General features: G+C 44.9%; 1 protein-coding gene across 3 annotated transcripts in view; it reads right to left on the minus strand.

The window, feature by feature from the left end:
* The window catches only part of OBSCN (obscurin, cytoskeletal calmodulin and titin-interacting RhoGEF), a 370,748-nt gene that overhangs the window by 136,574 nt on the left and 212,559 nt on the right, over positions 1-21,615 (minus strand). For all 3 annotated transcript variants that reach the window (XM_063924540.1, XM_063924539.1, XM_063924541.1), the window contains exons 43-59: positions 20,265-20,531; positions 19,904-20,170; positions 18,537-18,803; positions 16,263-16,529; positions 15,620-15,886; positions 14,654-14,920; positions 14,073-14,339; positions 13,298-13,564; positions 12,143-12,409; positions 11,629-11,895; positions 9,509-9,775; positions 7,859-8,125; positions 6,382-6,648; positions 5,131-5,397; positions 4,751-5,017; positions 4,121-4,387; positions 2,658-2,924 (exon numbers count right to left, since the gene is read on the minus strand). In XM_063924540.1, the coding sequence (XP_063780610.1) occupies positions 2,658-2,924; positions 4,121-4,387; positions 4,751-5,017; positions 5,131-5,397; positions 6,382-6,648; positions 7,859-8,125; positions 9,509-9,775; positions 11,629-11,895; positions 12,143-12,409; positions 13,298-13,564; positions 14,073-14,339; positions 14,654-14,920; positions 15,620-15,886; positions 16,263-16,529; positions 18,537-18,803; positions 19,904-20,170; positions 20,265-20,531 (4,539 nt within the window). The remainder of the gene's footprint in view (positions 1-2,657; positions 2,925-4,120; positions 4,388-4,750; positions 5,018-5,130; positions 5,398-6,381; positions 6,649-7,858; positions 8,126-9,508; positions 9,776-11,628; positions 11,896-12,142; positions 12,410-13,297; positions 13,565-14,072; positions 14,340-14,653; positions 14,921-15,619; positions 15,887-16,262; positions 16,530-18,536; positions 18,804-19,903; positions 20,171-20,264; positions 20,532-21,615) is intronic.

Below are 21,615 nucleotides of genomic sequence, written 5' to 3' on the forward strand. Positions count from 1 at the left end.
GCAAGGAATTATTTAATAGCAATTCTGCTAAACATTCGTTCGCAATTCTGCTAAGCTAAGATAAACTCCCAGAGGGCGGCGGCCTAGCGTGTGCAATGCTGCTAAAAGCAGCTAACGAGCGATCAACTCGGAATCACCCCCATTGACTACTGACCTATAAAGAAAATGTCAGCACAGAATTTAGCAAGAACATGATCATAGTGGATTAATACACAACAGTCATCAGAACTGTCACATTTCACCAAAAGCTTTCAGACAGCAAATATTCTGTACAAAGTCAGCGCTCCAGACAGAAGTATAATAGATGTCCGCTCTTGCGTCTGTTGCGGTTGTGACAATATGCAATATGCAAATGCTAGTACCAATGTCATTTGTCATCTGAGTTATCTGACGTTGGGGTTTCAGGATGTTTTGTTTACGATCACAATGTCAACAGTCATTATCTAGACACCATAAATGCCGACAGATGTTGACAGACAAAATGTCGACATGTTCAAAATGTCAACTCCCAAATTTAACTCTAGCCCCAATCCTTGAAATTTCTATTGGCGATATATTGACTAAGTATTTCATGTGTCGACATTTTCACACTGCTGACATTTTGCAGGTGTGGTGTTGACATTTTAACCATGTCCGCACCATGACATTCTACATTGAGACCGTCGAAATAATGATTAAATCCCATTTTGCAAACTGTTTTACATCAGTAATATTACAGGCGTCATTGAGTAATGGTCCAGGGGATTGTGGGACGATATCCTAATGCACTATTGTGGTCATTCCGAGTTGATCGCTCGCTGCCGTTTTTAGCAGAATAGCGATCAGGCTTAAAATGGGCGAATCTGCGCATGCGTATGGGCCGCAGGGCGCACGCGCTAAGTATTTTCACACATGCAATTTTACACAGGTCCGAGCAACGCTTTTCAGTCGCTCTGCTGATCGTAGTGTGATTGACAGGAAGTGGGTGTTTCTGGGCGGAAACTGAGCTTTTTCCGGGAGTGTGCTAAAAAACGCAGGCGTGTTAGGCTAAAAAGCAGGAGTGGCTGGAGAAACGGGGGAGTGGCTGGCCGAACGCAGGGCGTGTTTGTGACGTCAAACCAGGAACTAAACGGACTGAGGTGATCGCAATCTAGGAGTAGGTCTGGAGCTACTCAGAAACTGCAAAGAATTATTTAGTAGCAGTTCTGCTAATCTTTCGTTCGCTATTCTGCTAAACTAAGATACACTCCCAGAGGGCAGCGGCCTAGCGTGTGCAATGCTGCTAAAAGCAGCTAGCGAACAAACAACTCGGAATGAGGGCCTATGTTGGTATAATAATAATAATAATTATATATAAGATGCAGAGGCAGAACTCTGGGAGGCAACGGAGTCATCTGCCGCCGGGCTCCTGCTCTGTAGGGGGCACCTCGCCTCCCATTCTGTGACACCATTGAATTAAGTTAATTGATAGCTGTTGCTGTCTTTCAGTGGCCGACTTCCTCACTGGTCCCTGCACCTTACACATCACACCCTCTTTATTATACTGAATATACACATTTTACAAGTGTCATACCCAGGATTAGAAACCACACCCTATTACACTGGAAGCAGACACCTTACTGATGAAGCTGTTTGCTCCTGTATAGGAAATATGAGAATTTTAACTATATGAAGATACTTCTCTGACAATTACACGTAACTTCATATAGTTAGAATTCTCATGCTTCCTGTACAGGAGCAAATAACTCCATCAGTAAAGTGTCTGCTGTCAGTGTAACAGGTCATGGGTGTGATTTAAAATAAAAGACAATCAAATGTATAAATACAGTATATACATTTTTTTCAGAACACTACACACACACACACACACACACATTTATCTTGATATAGGAAATAGGGGGGCACCAATATTGATCTTGCCTCCGGGCAACTGGGACGAACTTACACCACTGATAAGATGCATTCCTTGTACAAGAAAACAGTTTGTGCAACAGCTAGATTTTATATACGATGGAGCTGTATTGTATTCAAATGAGAACTGTACATCCAATTGTATCCCCATTTATAATCTCCAACAGTCGGATCATACAGTACGGTATACATTCTAACATTACAGATCACCGTAATAGTATGAGACAATGTGATGCGGTATCTACTGTATGTGTCAGGGGAAAGAGAGGCCACACAAGTCTTTGTTTTATCATTTATTGCATTTAAATTAACTTTCTTGTAGCAAACAAAATTGTTAATAAGGAAATCCGTATTCAAGCCTGTATATTATATGTAACCGGCCACTGCTAAGTATCTCCTTCCAAAGAAGTAACAGTAGCCAACTGTAGAGAGAGAGAGAGAGAGAGAGAGAGAGAGAGAGAGAGAGAGAGAGAGAGAGTGTGTGTGTGTGTGTGTGTGTGTGTGTGTGTGTGTGTGTGCGTGCGTGTGCTCAGGTTAATATTGTTTGCAATTAATTTACTAAATATTGGTTTGACTCTCTCACAAGTAGATAGGTTTGACAACTCACAAGTAGATAGGCTAGAAGCCACAACCATACATCACAGAATCGTTAATGAAAATAAAGTGAAAGTCATGTTATTATTATCAGCTAGAGCAGAGGATAGGATTTATCTTTCATTGGCCTGGAGTTCCCATTGTAGTACATACAGAGTAAGCGGGACTGTTACCTTGTACTTGCAGGTGACCGGTCGTCTTGGCCTCTCCGCAGACACAGGTGTAGTCTCCGGCATCCGCTACACCAGCATCCAGAAAGATGAGCATAGCGATAGCTCCTTCCTGTTGCGGCATGCACCTGTCACTAGGCCGAATGATCTCGTCTCCTTTGTACCACTCCACAGGTGCCTCCGGCTTGTTCACCTCGCACCTCAGCGTGGCTCTTTCACCCTCCGTGACTATAACGGTTTTCAGCTCCTCTTTAAATAACAGAGGGAGGGCTGGAAGGTCACAAGATCACAGTATCCATGTATTAATACAGGGCGGCGGAGCAGGATATGTACACAGTAACGTATGAAGCAGGAAGGCGACACAGACTTTCCCCTGGGTCTGCTAAATAGCAAACTCTGGAGTATTTACACCCTACAGGATCAATAACAGCTACAGCATCTGTCACGTATGCCCTAATGTCGTAAGAGTGATGACATAGAGCGGAATAAGACATTTTCACAACTATTGCGCAAAATATTCACGCCATTCCACCGAAAATAGGCCTTACATTTTCTACACAGCAGAATGAATGGTCGTTATACCAGCTTTAGGTATAAATTCCACAAAATGCGAATTGCAGAATGGCGCCGCGCAGTAAGTTCAGGCAAAGTGACCCCGAAACCTGTATCACCGGAATGATCCTCCTTGTCCCGTTGCAAATTTTGATCAATGCAATCTTTTGCTGCAAGAAAGCACGCTGGTTTAGTCTCAGGCTTCCTGCGACATCACTAGGCCTCGCTCCCGTCTATTTACTAAGCCTTGAATGGAGATAAAGGGCCTAATTCAGACCTGATCGCTCGCTAGCTATTTTTTGCAGCGCTGCGATCAGATAGTCGCCGCCTATTGGGGAGTGTATTTTTGCTTTGCAAGTGTGCGATCGCCTGTGCAGCCGGGCGATGCAAAAAAGTTTTGTGCAGTTTCTGAGTTGCCCTGAACTTACTCAGCCGCTGCGATCACTTCAGCCTGTTCGTGCCCGGAATTGACGTCAGACACCCGCCCTGCAGACGCTTGAACACACCTGCGTTTTCATAAACACTCCCAGAAAACGGTCAGTTGACACCCACAAACGCCTTCTTCCTGTCAATCTCCTTGCGATCGGCTGTGCGAATGTATTCTTTGTTAAATCCATCGCTCAGCAATGATCTACTTTGTACCCGTGTGACGCGCCTGCGCATTGCGGTGCATACGCATGCGCAGTTCTGACCTGATCGCAGCGCAGCGAAAAAACCTAGCGTGCGATCAGGTCTGAATGACCCCCAAAGTCCACAGAAATTTTATTTTTGCGCTAAGTACAAATGGCACTAGGCAAGGCTTGAGACCCCCATAAAACTATTTTCTATCTATACAGGGCCTGGGTACTGCCTAGGTACATTTATTTGGAGAACAAACCAAGAAGAATGAGTATACAGAAAATAAACTTTATTACCATTCACTGACAGCTCCGCCATGGTCGCCGCATCGCCGCATCTACACGTATAGCGCCCAGCGTCCTTTACAGTAACATTACAGATGATGAGATGGGCGTCTGGTCCATCCTGCTTAATGCTGATCCTGTCTCCGGGACTCAGTTCGTCATCTCCTCTCGCCCACTCCACCGACAGGTGGGGCTTATTGAGCTGGCAGCGCAGAAACGCGGTCTCCCCTTCCGTAACTTCCAGACTTTTCAGCTGCTCTTTAAAGATAACCGGCAGAGCTGGGGATGGGATGCAGTGGTCGGAGAGAGAAGAAACAAATTGCCAACATTTTTGTTACCAAAACATTCCAACTTCTACTGAAATGGAACATAATCAGACATTGGGGTTACCCAACTGACACCCCAACTTTATCAGAGCTGCAGCCATAGGGAACTCTATACAACCAATCTCCCTCACAAGCTCCTACACACGTTATTACAGCACAAAGCTGCAAAGTTCACAGAAACAAAACAACACTTGTGATAATGAGCTATAAAAACTTTCTGAAAAGAAGTAAAGAACGTGTGTTTATTGATGAGTTCCAGAACAACATTGAGGCTGCAGTGGTCTTCAAAAACTTTGGAACCTAAAAGTGAAATTACCGTTGACGGTTAAGCAAGCCGTTGTCTCCTGGCCATCACACTGACAGGAGTACTGGTCTGCGTCCGCCAGTTCCAGATCATTTATCTGGAGCTCCGCTCTGCAACCCTCCTGCCTCATGTCGTACTTGTCGCTGGGCCACAGGGCCGCCACACCCTTCTTCCACTGCACCGAAGCCGATGGCTTTGTCACCTTACAGTGCAAAACCGCCGTTCCCCCTTCCAGAGCCTCAACGTTGGTCAGCTTGGTACTGAATTGTGCGGGTAACTCTAAGGACAGAAAAGAAAAATTAATGGAGACAGAACTCCTGAAAGAGCCATGTGGGCCATGATGAGGGATCCTTGTAATCACCTCATGGACTAAACAAAGAAAATATATTTACCAGTGACGGTTAAAGTTGCTGTAGTTGCCTCCTCTCCACACAAGCATGAGTAGTTCCCTGAATCCTTCAGATCTAGGTCTCTGATGATCAGCTGAGTATTAAGGCCCTCCTGATGCATTTTGTACTTGTCCCCAGGTCTCAGGGACTTCTCTCCTTTCTTCCACTCTACTTGTGCGCTGGGCTTGGTCAGCTGACACTGGAAAATGGCTTCCTGGCCCTCGGTCTCTTGTTTGTTTTTCAGTCCCTCATTAAAAAATGCAGGTATTTCTGATAAGAGTAACACAAATAATGTGTTGGCAAAAACCACACGGGACCACAAGATTGTTAAATCAAGGCCATGGCGATGAGAAACTGGTGATGACTCAACAATGAGTTGACCAACGAACAATGAAGCGTAGTATCATTTTATGAAGACATTAAGAATTTCCATTGAACAATGTGAGCCCTACGCGGGTCACCAGCCTAAATCCCAAACACTTATATGCATGAAAGTATCTTTAATAACCAATTGTTTAATGGTGTTTTTGGTTACATTTACAATTTCCCATAGCTATTGCATTGCGTTACAATGGTTATCTTCTTTTTGTCGGCCAAAAGTTTAATTTGTGGACAGTTTTTGAGACCTGGTTCTCTATTAAGAAAACGGTTTGCCTCAAATAGAAAATTTGCTTATGTGTCCATATTGAGTAGAGGGCCAACTGTCCAGCATTAAATTTCCTAATAATGGCGTCGTGACTGAATACACAAGCGACGTCACAACCTCACCTAATACTACGCTTTATATAGTTCAAGCATTCACTCTAGTGCTAAATTGGAGCCCATCTCTAGTTTTATGTCTAGACCTACAGTTTAGGTCCTAGACCAAGCTCTTTCCTCCCCAACCATGATCCCAGTTCCATCACTGACACTACCCTGAAATATCTCTTGTCTTGAGCCTCAAATTCCCAACACAGTAATTGCCCTTTACACAGATCATTTTTGTACCAACAGAAACACGTTTGCTCTCATGAGAAAGTTTCTATTTTTTGGATATGGTTGCAACTTTCACTTGTGTTTTGCAAGGGGATCAATGGACCACTAATGTTACCGTAGCCCATGGCCCATTCACTAAGTTCCCAGTAAGATCCTACCTGGAGAGACTGGAAAGAAGACACGTGTGTTGTCTGTCATTATACTGTACAAGCTGGTGGGTTTTGTGTCACTAGCCGGGCAGAATGATGGTACAGTAATTATACACAGAGCTATACTTACCCTGTACAGTTAGCTTTGCAGAGCTTTGCTGGTCTCCGCATACAGAGGTGTAGTTCCCGGCATCTTTCAGGTCCAGGTTACAGATTGTCAGCTCTGCGGCAGCCCCCTCCTGGGACATGACGTACTTGTCACTTGCTCTGATGGCAGTCTTGTCCTTCTGCCAGGACACACTCACACCCGGCTTACTCAGTTCACAGCGCAGAGTGACGGCTTGGCCCTCAGTTGCCACTTCGTTCCTCAGTTCCTCCAGGAAAACAACAGGGAGCGCTACAATGTGCGGAGGGAACAAACGGCTTTAGCAGTGGCAGGGGCATCTGTGTATTATTAACTGAGTCTGATCAATGGCAAAACTGTGTGATCAAAGCAAAAGGTACTTATAAAAGTGTGGGGGAAAAAAACAAACAAAAATAAGTTTAATCATTTTCTAGCATTGAGTCACTTTAGCGCACCCCAGTGACCTATCGCTTGCAGCTTCAGACACAAGACTGACCACTGCGATATGTGGGCCCACAATGGCATTGCCTTACGGCAACAAGATTTCATTTTGCCATTCATCTCAGTTATTACATGACCAATAGCAACGGGCAGCCACTTATTACACACAGGTTCATTCTGAAAGCGGCCGCAATGTTACATTGATACAATAAAGAGATAGAGGACAGAGGGAGACGATGGAAGGTTAGGGCGACGAGAACAGAACTTATACTACGAAGAACAGACGCGCCGGTCACAGATGAATTAAAACAGGGATAGCTAAAACTTTAAGTGTTTGGTACCCAGATTCTCATCCACCACTACAACCCCAATGTTTCCTGTGGAACCTCTGAACCCTGATGAAGAAATAGAGTTTTTAGGGCCCTTCAATTTGCAAAAAATAAAATAAAAAAAACAATACGCCCATGTGTGCGGATTGGCTTTATGTGAGCGTAAGTGCCAGTATTTCTCTACTATGACGCTATCTTGGCCACTAAGGCGCTGGTCAGGTGGCTTCTATTGCTGATAGGCTTACTACACTACCCCAGGTAGGTCGTCAATGACTGGCACTGTTGTAATAATTTAACCGAACCATAAAGAACAATGACATTGTGTACCAAAATTCAATTGACAAACACAGGTGAATAATAAGTGTGATACATTGTGCATGGCGTACAGTGAGCTTGGCCTCCATAACCATGCAACAAGGAGTATCATGCATTTTATACAGCACTGGTGAGTGGGTGATGATAGACACACTCATTCATGGACCATTAAAGGTGGATGTGATGTGACCATTTATGGAAAGGTGACCTCAGTGACACATGATGCACATGTAAAAACAACCGTGTGTCAATCACATGATTATTGCATGAGCACAAGGGTGAGAACGAAACAAATGAAAGTGATTAACTGCTTTGGATGATGATGATGATGATGATGATGATGATGATATGAGATCATTAGTGGACAAGTAGGAGGCTGGAGAGCAAGGGACAATTACCCTTCACGCTGAGGGACGCTGACGTTCGCTGGTCTCCACATACACACGTGTACTCCCCAGCATCTTCAGGGTCCAGGCGGTTAATAACCAGCTCAGCCACAAGACCCTCCTGGATGAATTTATATTTGTCGCTCGGTGTAAGGGCCCTCTGCCCTTTTCTCCACTCCAGAGCTGCTTTCGGCTTGGTCAGCGCACAGCGCAGAGTCACCGACTCCCCTTCAGCACTTTCCTTGTCCTTCAGTTCTTCTTTAAATCGTGGCGGAAGAGCTGACAGAACGTGGGACAAAGAGAACATTTTAAAACACTGGATCATGGGGGGGGAAGGGGATACACGAACTACATCCTAATCTAATAATATGCAAGGACTGGACTAGGATGACATATATAGGAAACAATTGGATGAGTGGTGGAGTGAAAAGGAATAGGACAGTTCTTGGCCACAGTGACTCCATTTTTTTTTATAGTCAAAGCTGCAATATATTTTGTCACCACTAGATTGTGCTGGTGTGTAGGAGAAATGTCAACAGTTCATAAATTGAGAGGAATGAATAGAATTTTTCCTTGGAACACAGAACCTAAAATGGGTAAAAGTGATTGGATAAAGACAGGATGCAGCAAGCTACGAAGACATTTATAATTAGGGTGATGTGCTTTATTGTAACTAGCCAGCCTGCTATAGCAAACTGTGTTGTGAGCTTATATGAGCAGGGCCCTACGTCCTTTGTCGTCTCTACATAAATATGCTAACTGCTCACTGTAATTATGTATATATGTGAATTTATACACACTCTGTATCAGTCTGTACTTATAGTATGTATCCTATCAACATTATCCTCATGTACCTCATGTGCTTCAGAAGACTTATAAATATAAAAAGATAGCAATAATAATAATAATAATAATAATAATAATAATAATAATACTGTATTTTGTACCTTCCCGCTTGCTGCCTATGTAATCTGCTAACATTGTAATATAATAAAGACTTGTAGATACTGGAGGGTATTGATTACGGTTCCGGTATGAATGGTCGACCATGTTATGGTCGACAGTCATTAGGTCGACCACTATTGGTCGACATTGACATGGTCGACATGGACACATGGTCGACACATGAAAATGGTCGACATATGAAAAGGTCGACGTGAGTTTTTTAACTTTTTTTGGTGTCGTTTTTTGCGTACAAGTGACTGGGAACCCCAATTAGTGGACAGCGTCCCCTCGCAATGGTGCCTTCGCTCCGCTACCGCTTCGCTCGGCACACTTTACCGTTCCAATCGTAGTCCATGTGGATCGTAAAGTATGGAAAAGTTCCCCAAAAGAAAAAAAAGGTTAAAAAACTCATGTCGACCTTTTCACGTCGACCTTTCGCGTGTCGACCATTTTCACTTGTCGACCATGTGTCCATGTCGACCATGTCAATGTCGACCAATAGTGGTCGACCTAATGACTGTCGACCATAACATGGTCGACCATGTGAACGGATACCATTGATTACTGGGTAAGAGAGACGCTGAACCGCGCAGCAATTCCGGTACATAATAGTTAGAGGACAGGTTTGGGACGGTTATATGAATGACAGTGGACAGAGGTGGAGAGAGAGAGAGACAGGAGAACATGATGCGCAGAAGCCAATTGCCGATGATTTACCATTGACAGTCAGAGAGGCCGTAGTGCGATGATCTCCGCATATACATGTATATTCCCCGGCGTCTTTCAGGTCCAAATTATGTATAACCAGCTGAGCGATGAGACCCTCCTGGGTGACCGTGTACTTGTCGCTTTCTCCGATGGCCTTCTGTCCCCTTCTCCACTCCAGGGAGGCCTTGGGTTTGGTCAGCTCACAGCGCAGAGTGGCCGAGCTGCCCTCAACGGCTTCCTGGCTCTTTAACTCCGTTTGGAATCGTGGTGGCAGAGCTGGTATAGAATGGACAGTGTTTCCGTTACAGGATAGTCACAGCGCTTAGCAAGCGGGAAAGTTGCTGGCACAATGGATTAAATACTAACTGCGCCCATAGCGTCAGCCGGACTGTATAGCGCAGAACTGGCTGAGACTGTCCATGGCTGCACTGACTGTTCCACTGTATTTATTTTGCAAGTCATAAAAATACTTATTTGTGAAAGAAAGAAAATCTCTGTGCCCCATTTTACGTGCAATAATATTTTACACAAATATGATATTTATAATGCTGTTCACAAGTAATGTGGAACTATTTTAGCTGTGACGCTGGGCACACTCTTATAAACACTGCCCATAAAAGGACTGGGTCTGCTATATTACCCTTGGATGGTAATTACTCTGAGATAAGGCACAAGCTCTTGGGACAAGAAGCTTTCAAAACTGCACCCCCTTGTGGTGAAGTAGAAATATTACATTACCTACTTTAATACCTGGAAATACATGTATATTGGTTACATCTCAGACCACTTTGTCCCATTTGCTTACTACATCTGGGGATTTTCTGTATCACTGCATTATGTATCCTGCAGTGTTATCTTATAAAATTCCATATCTGTGTTAAGGGTTAAAATTGTTTAAGGAAAGCCATGCCATAACCTGCCAATGGCGACTGTGAAACATCCTCCGATACACTATATGGTCATCCTCGGAGTCTCAATATCAAATGAATAAGTACTGATACTGCTAATATTGTAGCAAGAGCAGTGAAAAATGCTCCTATACAGTATATGGGTTGTGAAACGAGGTGTAATAAAGTCTTTATCTGCCATACGGTGAGTTTATAACAACGCCCAGTATGGTAGGAAATCAGACGTGCACTGATCTAATGCAGTACAGCTGCCTGCTATACATTTACTGGCACTACTCCTGTCGCCACGTGACTTCACTGCGCATTTCGCCGCTTTACGCTTCAAAAAACATCTCATCTACAGAAAACTAGAATGATTTTATCTTATTATAATGACGTCACATTACTATTTTGCGGAAATGCAGATATTTATCCCTTAACTCCTCATCTTAAATAACTTTCTATTCTTTGTTAGTAGACGATTATCAGGTGATATATTGTTAAATTCTTTAAACAATTGCAAATAAAGAAACACAGTTATGTCTATGGGGGTCATTCCGACTTGATCGCACGCTACTGTTTTTCGCATTGCAGCAATCAGGTCACTACTGCGCATGCGTATGCACCGCAATGATCAGGCGCGTCGTACGGGTACAAAGCGGATCGTTGCTGAGCGATGGATTTAACAAAGAATCCATTCGCACAGTCGATCGCAAGGAGATTGACAGGAAGAAGGCGTTTGTGGGTGGCAACTGACCGTTTTCTGGGAGTGTTTGGAAAACGCAGGCGTGTCCAGGCGTTTGCAGCACGGGTGTCTGACGTCAATTCCGGCCACGAACAGGCTGAAGTGATCGCAAGGGCTGAGTAAGTCCAGAGCTACTCAGAAACTGCACAAAATGTGTTTGCAGCCGCTCTCTCTGCCGCACAGGCGTTTGCACACTTGCAAAGCGAAAATACACTCCCCTGTGGGCGGCGACTATGCGTTTGCACGGCTGCTAAAAACAGCTAGCGAGCGATCAACTCGGAATGACCCCCTTTGGACACTAATGTTTGCAGATTAATCACTTGGTTAGGTTGTCCACAATGGTGACGTAGGAGATGGGAACATGGGAAGGAAGAACTTGGTGTAAATGGAAGAGGATGGGAGATGGAAGAAGATGGAGATGACATTGATGATGATGATGACTTGGGAGAGGATGTATGATAGAGATGTTAGGTCATAAAAAATGGCAGGAACTTTACCCTTCACAGCCACGGATGCCGTCGTTTGGTGGTCCCCACATACACACGTGTACTCCCCGGCATCTTCCACGCCCAGACCATTAATAACCATCTCAGCAACAAGCCCGTGCTGGAGGAACTTATATTTGTCACTTGGTTTAAGAAGTTTCTGACCCTTCCTCCACTCCAGAGCAGCTTTGGGCTTGGTCAGCGCACAGCGCAGAGTCACCGACTCCCCTTCAACACTTTCCTGGTCCTTCAGTTCTTCTGAGAATCGAGGCGGAAGAGCTGACAAACATAATATCAATACAAGGTTACCACATACCGGGTCAGTAAGAGCAGATGGCGCAGGACAAAGCGGTGATAATGGAGGTTTAGTACATAAGAAGAGGGTAAGACATTAAGAAGGCCGGTAAGTGGAACGCTTTGGGATGGTAAGAGGACAGCAAACTCTTTATAGGAAGCAGCGGAACATAAATGATGAGATGTAGTTGTGTTAAAGGACATCTAAAGAAGATTATTAAATGTATTATACCCTTCACCGTCAGTGATGCCACGGTCTGATTGTCTCCACACACACAGATATATCTCCCAGTGTCCTGCTGGTCCACATGACCAATAACCAGTTCCGCCACCAGACCTTCCTGAATGAGTTTGTACTTGTCACTTGGCGTAATAATCTTGTGTCCTTTCCTCCACTCCAGAGTGGCTCCAGGTTTGGTAAGCTCGCAGTGTAAAGTTACCGAGCTGCCTTCTGGTGCTTCCAGGGGCTTCAGCTCTTCCTTAAATTCTGGAGGCAATGCTGACGGAAATGAAGACAAACACACGGAAAATCAGACTTTACCGGCAGACCTTATTGCCCAACAGACAGGTTTTCTTATAGCGAGCTGGCAAGACACAACCTTCCCACCGCATCGGAGCAGACTATCAGGACTGCCCTCTGAGATAAGGCCGCAAAAGTCAAACCGAACTGATATTGGGTCAACAATGTGATTAAAACACATTAGCTATTCACTAGAAGGAATATGAACACTAGGGGGGAGAGGAGTGGGGGGGGGGGCGGTGTATCAAACCTTCGAGAAGTTGAGAAGTCAGATTCTGCCATTTCATAGACTGTGCTAGATAAACAGCAGAAGCTCATTAGCTGCCTTAGGTAACTTCTCCACTTTATTTCTCTCTCCTTGGCTTGATACATCTCCCTTTGAGAGAGCCATACAGGCCTTTGAGTTAAAGATATTTCATTAAAAAACAGTATTTACCGTGGATAACGACTTTAATTTAGCAGAGACCAAATAACATTAGATCGAGGTCTGTTTTTTACAAACAAACAAAAAAGCCAGAGGGCCCTGCTCGTAATACCACAATACTCTTTTTTTATATTGCACCCTGAGCTGCATACCATTATGCAGGTGGCTATATTGCATATATGATAAATACAATCATTAAACAGGTGGCTATATTGAATATATGATAAATACAATCATTATACATGTCCCTATGTTGCATATATGATAAATACAATCATTACACATGTCCCTATATTGCATATATGATAAATATATCATTTATGCAATAAAGCATCCAATTGAAGACATCTGTAACCAGAAATAATACAACTAAAAGTAATTGCTAAAAGAATAAAAGAGAAAGAGCCAACATAACAGTGCAATAGTTATAGATTGAAATTTACCATTGACTACCATCGTAGCGGACGTCTGTTGCTCTCCGCACACACAAGAATACCGGCCGCCATCTTGCAAGTCTACATTACATATCACCAGCTCGGCCTCACAGCCGTCCTGGCTCATCTTGTACTTGTCCCCCGGCTGGAGGACCTCAAGGCCTTTTCTCCACTCCAACCGGGCATTTGCCTTGGTCAGCTGACACTTCAAAATGGCCGCCTGCCCTTCCACGCAGTCCTGGTTTTCTAGCTCTTGCTTAAATCTTGGTGGCAGAGCTGACGCGGCATGAAATGAACAGGACATTAGCTAATGATTTTGAAACATGTAAATGTAATCACAGTTACGGGCGATTAATATTAATCAGTGTTTATTGGAATGATATTTCTAACAAGACACAAGAAAAACGTTTCTATTTTCGGTAGCGTTCCTGAAACAAGCTGAAAAGCCTATTGATTAATTGAGCTTTTGTGCCTCAGCTTACAAATACCACCCAAGTCACCTAGAACTCGGACCGTGCCTGCCTCGTCTCTTTTGGACACATCATCCATTAATAAAATATATAACGACAAGTTCTAAAGATTCCTAGAGTCTGATAGGATGGCCGCAATGAACAGATAGATGTACACAGTATAACGGTGGAAGGTTTGACATACAGATTTCCTTGGTCTTCCACTAAGGTTACGTACTATCCAGTAAGTCAGTATACTACGCGTTTTACCCAGAAAACAAAGCCGACTACAGGAGCGTTACCCAATCTCCTGTCTACGCCATTTTTTTTTTTACCTGCAACAGTTACAGTTGCTGAGGTCTCTTGGTCTCCATAGATGCAGCTGTAAATTCCGGCGTCTTCCTCGTCTAGGGCGCAAATGACGAGCTCTACAGTCGAGCCGTCCTGTTTCATGACGTGTTTTCCAGATTCGTGGAGGATGCTGTTGTTCTTTCGCCATTCCACGCCTACGTTGGGCTTACTAAGCTCGCAGTGCAAGACCACTCTCTCTCCTTCCGACCCAGTCTCATTCTGAAGTCCATGTTTGAAATGAACAGGAAGTTCTGGAGAACGTGGAATGCAGCGTGTAAATACACTGTTACATCAGAACAACTGAGCTATGAGAGTTTCTCAACTCCAAGTGCAAATTATCTGTTTACATTTTGTTACATCATCCATAACAAAAGTACATGTTTGAAGACGATAAGGTCAACCAAGTGGGTGTTGCCTTTTTTGCAGAGCACATATAGACAGACGGGTAAAAGAACAACATATATCCTCTACTGTAAGATGTATAGAGAAGAACACAAGGAAGGAAGGAACAAATATCTGTACAAAAAGGCAAAGAAACTTCAAACAAGAGTGGCACTTATTTTACCATTCACTATAAGTAGGGCTGTGGACTCCTGCTCCCCGCAGACACAGGTATACTCTCCAATGTCATTCTGCTCTAAGTCTTGAACTATCAGCTCTGCTACGGCCCCGTCCTGACGCATTTCATACTTGGCACTTGGCCTAAGAACGGTGTCTCCTTTTCTCCACTCGAGGAACGGTGGAGGATTGGTCAACTCACAGCGCAGAGTCACTGCCGAGCCCTCCGTACTTTGCTCACTTCTCAGATCTTGTTTGAAAAGCACAGGCCGAGCTGAGGATTCAGAGGAAATATCAATGTAATGCACCGAAAGAAAGTATATCAAGTCACCGCGCTAGCCGTATAAAACAACAAGCATAAACAAACACCATAAAGTATAAAGGAATGTTCAAGCAACCTTTCGCAGGACTGCCGTCTGGGCAAATCCATTGAGAAAGACAGGGCTTCACCGCCACTGGGCAATTGTTTGATATACTTTGTAGGGGGTTTGATAAAAGAAAGTGATCCTCCAGATCACGTGGTGTTAAAATAGATCCTTTATGTTAGAAAGTTAAAATCGATACTAGCATATGATACAAGAAATTCACAGTAAATAGGTTGAGGCTGCTGATGGCGAAACGCGTAGTGGTTGTGAATCCCTTCCTTCCTGGTCAGTCCTGTCTAGCGTTTGCTTTGAGCAAGAGCAACACAACATAAAGGATTTATTTTAGCGCCACTTTGATAGATTGGTGATTTCTGCTCCCTTCTTTCATTCAGCGCCCTTCCAATCCGTGGGTAAAATGTCAACTAAAGTATGGATTCTCTAATAAAAAGGATTGGCATTTATGGCAAAATATAGATTACAAATATGTAAGAAGTGCTATCTAAAAGTCATTTTACTTTAATCAAGTATATTAATATTTTGAAACGTATCGTAGGATGGCCTCAGTAAACGTATTAAACATTGACAGACGTTCAAAGTATTCCGTTTACCGTTGACTTTCAGTTTTGCCGTGGTCTCTTGCTCCCCACAGACACACGTGTAACTTCCTCCGTCTTTTAAATCGAGGTCATGAATTTTAAGCTCTGCCGTCAGCCCTTCCAGCTTCATGGTGTACTTGTTTCCGTGTCTCAGGGTCGTGTGGCCTTTCTGCCACTCTACGGCGGTGGCCGGTTTGTTGAGCGCACAGCGGAGTGTGACGTGGTCTCCTTCTAAGGCGTCCGCGTTGACTAGTTTTTCTTTGAAGAGTATCGGAAGCGCTAATCCGCGTGAAAGATACAATAGAATATCACTGGTCACATATGTGGCTCATTTAATGGGACAGGAAATAATAACCCCATGTACTAAAGTGCTACTTGAAGTGATATCAAGAACTCCCTCATGCAAAATGATAAAATAGAGTTTTGACATCTCTAACCGTCTTAGATTTTCCATCAAAATGCCTTTGGCACCTATCCGGTCTACAGTACCAGTGGACTCAGAACTAGTGGCCGCACTGAGGCACGAGGCACCGAGTCACTGCATTAGCTGTATCCTCCTGAATATTGCTTTAGGCAATAAAACGGCTGCCGATGATAGATGCATTTTACTATACGTATTATGGTATTTTAGAAGTTTCGCAGTATATTATTTTACCATTCACAGTCAACATGGCTGTGGTCTGCCGATCTCCGCACACGCAGGCGTAGCTCCCAGAATCCTTCTCATCTAGATTTTTTATTATCAGTTCAGCGCTCAGGCCTTCCTGCCTCATTGTGTATTTGTCGTCAGCATGTAGAGTCTGGTTTGCCTTTCTCCATTCTACGGAGGCGCCAGGTTTGGTCAGCTCGCAGCGCAGGGTAGCCTGGTCGCCTTCCGACGCCTTCTCGCTCTTCAGCTCTTCTTTGAAATGGGGAGGTGACGCTAAAAGACGCAGAATACAGCTCAACAACATCCAGTTCAGAAACCGGTAAACAGAAGGTTGTCATACTTACAGTACGGCGATCAGCAAAGTAAATCACAATTTTCTATAGTGGTCCCAGCTGCAAACTCACATCATCATAATTTTATGTTGCAGAAATGTATCAGAGGTCGTATAGGAAGCGCAAACAGCCCGTAAAAGCAGTTACGGACGCGCGGCGCACCTTCATATGGGCGAGGGCGCCTACTCTAGAGATGCGTTAGTTTAGAAAGGAAGATGGTGGCATTTATGGTGCGCATTGTTTTGTGGGCCAGCGCAGAAACAAAAAATTATTTTGCGTAGCGGAATTCTTGTAATGGAATAAAGAGGTAAAGGCGGTACATTGTCCGGGCATACATGCAGACTGGCGCATGGCACATTTCCCTGTACAAGTGAGAACCTCAGCTTTGCAGCATCACTGTGCGGCCCACCTTCTGTGTAAAACAAAACAAGTATATCTCAGAAACACAATGCTACGGAAAAGCAAGATACTGGAACACATCCCTGATTCCAATGGTCTCCGAGAGTAACATGATCACCATTTTCTGACTACTTTGCCCTACATTTTTAAGGTAGAATTTGGTATCACTTGTGCACCTATACTAACACCACAATATGATGCCGTTGTGTAACAAGTAAGCAATCGCACTGTTGCGTATTTTAGGGTTAATAGCCATAGTGCCTTATATACAGCTAGGTAATAATAACATTTAACACTTAACATGAAGGATTTCACAAGGACATGAAAACATTATGGGTGGAATCCAATTGTGGGCGAGGTTCTCGCGCTCAGGAGGTGGCGCAGCAATAGCCGCACTTTGCAGAAGATTGTACTTGACCAGCAGGGAAGCGTAGAAAATTGTGCAAATTTGGGGGGAGAGTGGGCCGCAAGGGGTGCGAGACGCTGTGCTGTTCCTGGTGTTTCAATGCTGCTGCACGCTTCCCTCAAAATTGTATTCCACCCTATAAGTGAAGTACACCACAGGCCACAAAAAAAACCAGAAAAAATATACAATGCTGTGCAATTTGCCGCTGCAATATTTGGCCACAAAAGAGTAAAATCGGACAATCCGAAAGGCCCACTGAAAAAAAGTCATATTTAAAATGGATTAAAATAATATCAACACCATGTCATAAAATGCAGGTTTTCCTTCTTTGAAGCTAACAGGAATAAAACAGAAATCGTGGACATTTAACACTAAGGCTGTGATTCAGTGGTGCGCATAAGATCGGTGACGCACCCAAGCGGACAATACGTTCAGTCTGCGCGTCATATTAGCACTGCGCATGCGTTCTGATGGAAAACCGCTCTAAGACGCAGAACGAAAGTGCACACAGAGAGATGGCATAACAGTAGGTAACCAGGGAGGGGTGTGTGGCTCGCTATACAGTACGTGGGTCCAAAGACGTAGTTGGATTAAATCCAGCAGACATGTTCAGACGGAGAAATTGCCCCTGGCATTAAGTACAGATGGGTCCATGTTTATCTTGGCCTTTAATAGATTAATTGAGTTAGGTCAGTCAGACTTAATCCCCTGCTGTAATGACTTAATCCCCTAATGTATTGTTCTCTGTATTGTATTGCAGCTGTGAACCATAGATGAAGGGTTTATATTAATAACCATGGTGTGCCTAGGTGCAGCAGAGAAGCCAAGATAAAGGTGGACCCATCTGTAGGTGCAATCTCTGACGGTTTAGACTGATGGTGCATCGTGATAGGCACAGCGACAGACTGGACGCCTCTGTAGGAAGCGCATCAACTACAGCATTATCATAAATACACAGTGGCAGCTGCATTAAAAGATGCAGCCGCAGCTCCAATAGCGCGCAGCTCTGAGCCAACAAATGTTAAATGCAAACTAAATATTTGACGCTCTGCACAGTATCAGACATCCACCCGCGACATCGGATTACTGATGTGCAATAACATTCTGTCCCCCAGTGTGTGAAAGAAGAGAGCACGACATTACCGGTTACTGTCACCGCGGCCGATGTCTGGAGGTCCCCACAGACACACGTGTAGTCTCCGCCATCCTCCAGGGTCAGGTCACGTATGACCAGCTCAGATATCAGGCCCTCCTGGCGAGTTTTGTACTTCTTACTCTGCTTGATCGCTTTGTTCTCCTTCCGCCACTCCACCGTGGTGTCCGGCTTGTTAAGTTGGCAGCGCAGGGTGGCAGACTCTCCCTCAGACATCGTCTGGGGTGTGAGCTCCTGTGTGAAGCGAGCTGGTAGCTCTGACAGATAAAGGACAGAGAGAATTATCTGAGATAGACAGAAGGCCTCATTCTGAGTCAGATTTACCACTTTAGGAGGACGCCAGCACCCGCGCGGCTCGGAATGTGAATCTTACAGAAGCAGTAACAAAGATCAGTGACTGTATTTGCAAACTTAAAAAAAAAAATCTAAATCTATACCATTTTTTTTTTCTTTTTAAAGTCACTTAGATTTGTGGATACTACAGTATTACTTCCAAGCGGTGCTGGCTGTTTGCTGGCTGACTTTCGCGGGAATGGTCGTAACAGCGGCACTGACACAGATGGCGCACCTTTGTGTTACCTCTGCCTGCTGTGGGTCATGCTCTAGCCGTGCCACAGTCCCAATGCATTATATTTGCTGGTAGGCTGGAATTGGCGCTCTTCTCTGTATTTTTGTCACTTAGGCCAAATTAGCTTACCCGTCGCAGACAAAGTCATTGCATCTATGGGGGTCATTCCGAGTTGTTCGCTCGTTTATGATTTTCGCTATGCTGCGGTTTGTTGCTAACTGCGCATGTGCTAAGTTATTTAACACAAAACTTAGTAGATTTGCTGGTGTTCGAACGACGATTTTCAGTCGCACTGCTGATCGGTGAGTGATTGACAGGAAAGGGGTGTTTCTGGGTGGTAACTGAGCGTTTTCCGGGAGTGTGCTAAAAAACGCAGGCATGTCAGGGAAAAACGCGGGAGTGTCTGGAGAAACGGGGGAGTGGCTGGCCGAACGCAGGGCGTGTTTGTGACGTCAAACCAGGAACTAAACGGACTTAGGTGATCGCAGTCTAGGAGTAGGTCTGGAGCTACTCAGAAACTGCAGGGAATTATTTAGTAGCAGTTTTGCTAATCTTTTGTTCGCAATTCTGCTAAGCTAAGATACACTCCCAGAGGGCGGCGGCCTAGCGGGTGCAATGCTGCTAAAAGCAGCTAGCGAGCGAACAACTCGGAATGACCCACTATGTGTTCTTACGGTGAGTCTGAATCATGTTTGTATGGAACTGCACAGGCTCAAGGAAGCGGCTGTGCAATCCTGTGCCAATAAAATTGTAATTCAGAGTCAGGCCAAGTGTGTAGTATCGTCTTACCTCTGACTCTGAGTCGGGCAGCAGTCTGTTGGTCTCCGGTATCACACGTGTAGCTCCCGGCGTCCTCGGCTCTTACGTTACGAATGACCAGCTCCACCTGGCTTCCCTGCTGCCTGAAGCTAAACTTGTCATTTTCATGGAGAGCCGTGACGCCTTTCTTCCAGACCACGTGAGCGTCAGCCTTTGTGGTCTCACAGGACAGGGTCACTGAGGAGCCTTCGTCCACTTCACAATCTTTCAGGTCTTGTTTGAAGCGGACTGGGAGAGCTAAGGGCATCATAAGTGTAGGATATGTTGTAAGTAAAGAGAATGGAAAGTACAGTATGGGACTAGCGGCTCTGAAACATGGCTGCTTCCTTACCCGCCACCGTCACGTGAGCGGTGCTCTTCTGGTTTCCGGTGTCGCAGGTATAGTCACCGGAGTCCTCGGGCCTCACGTTGAGAATGAGCAGCTCCACCATCCTGCCTTGCTGCTTGATTTCGTACTTCTCACCGCTTTCCAAAGCTTGCTCGTCCTTTGTCCACGTCACCGGCGCGCCAGGCTTGCTCAGCTCGCAGTGCAGTTTCACCGTGCCGCCCTCCTTGGCCTTCTCGTTGCGTAGGCCGCGTTTAAATAGGACCTGAACAGCTGGGAGAGAAGGTGTTACAATTCACAATTCACGTTGTGCATGGACGTCCAAGAAGTCTGACAGCATGAAGGGTGGTTGACCTCCCTGAAAAGTATGACCTCCAAATCTAGATGGGTACTTCCATTATTAAATTTGTGCATATTATTTACGAATATGTGGCATAATATTAATACAATGTACCAGAATTGTTTGAATCCTTATACTGTAGAAGAACGAATTGCTCCTCATGTAAAAATAAGTATGTCTCGTGTCAGAAACTAACATATGTCCTCATACATCCTGCCTCAATACACCACGTAGCATAAGATGCTCGGGGTAAGTGAGACGCCAAGTCCCGTGTAACTCTGCTAGCCCGTATACGGTATGAAGCACCGCGGAACTTGGCACGGTAAAAAGCCTCGCCCCCTGCTCCATAGCACTTCATATACAGATTCAGACTCAGTCACGTTGGTTGGACTGGCCCACAGGGGAAAACCCCCGGACAGCCCCACTGCCTGAGGACCCGCCCCCTCCTCTAGGGACCAGGTTCCAGATGGTGCACTTGAATTATACATAAGTTACATTATACTTAACAGGACTATGGTGTATTTTCTACTGTGCTGTTATTAAACTAGTACATTATCATGCATCCACTAGAAGCAGTGTCGGACTGGGGTATGTAGGGCCTACCGGCGGAATGCAGTGGTACGGGCCTGTGTTAGGGGTGTGGCTAGTCTGCAGAGGGGGTGTGGCCTTCCACCTCATTGGTTTGGCTAAGCATTAGAGAGTGCAACGTCTGGGCCCCTTCATAAATATATACAGTACATTCAGCTGCTGCATGCGTGATAATGTTCCAGATTAATAACAGCAATGCACTGTAGAAAATACACCATAGTCCAGTATAAAGTAACATATGTATAATGTATAATTCAAGTGCACAGTCTGGAACCTGATCCTTAGAGCAGGAGGTGGGCCCCAAGGCAGTGGGGCCCACCGGTGGTTTCCCCTGTACCCCTTGTGGGCATACCTCTAAACTGTCCCGATTTTCGCGGGACAGTCCCGTGTTTTGGGGACTGTCCCGCTGGCTGCAGTGTCCCGCAGTGG

The sequence above is a fragment of the Pseudophryne corroboree genome, chromosome 5, assembly GCF_028390025.1.
Source record: "Pseudophryne corroboree isolate aPseCor3 chromosome 5, aPseCor3.hap2, whole genome shotgun sequence".
Classification (NCBI taxonomy): Eukaryota; Metazoa; Chordata; class Amphibia; order Anura; family Myobatrachidae; genus Pseudophryne; species Pseudophryne corroboree.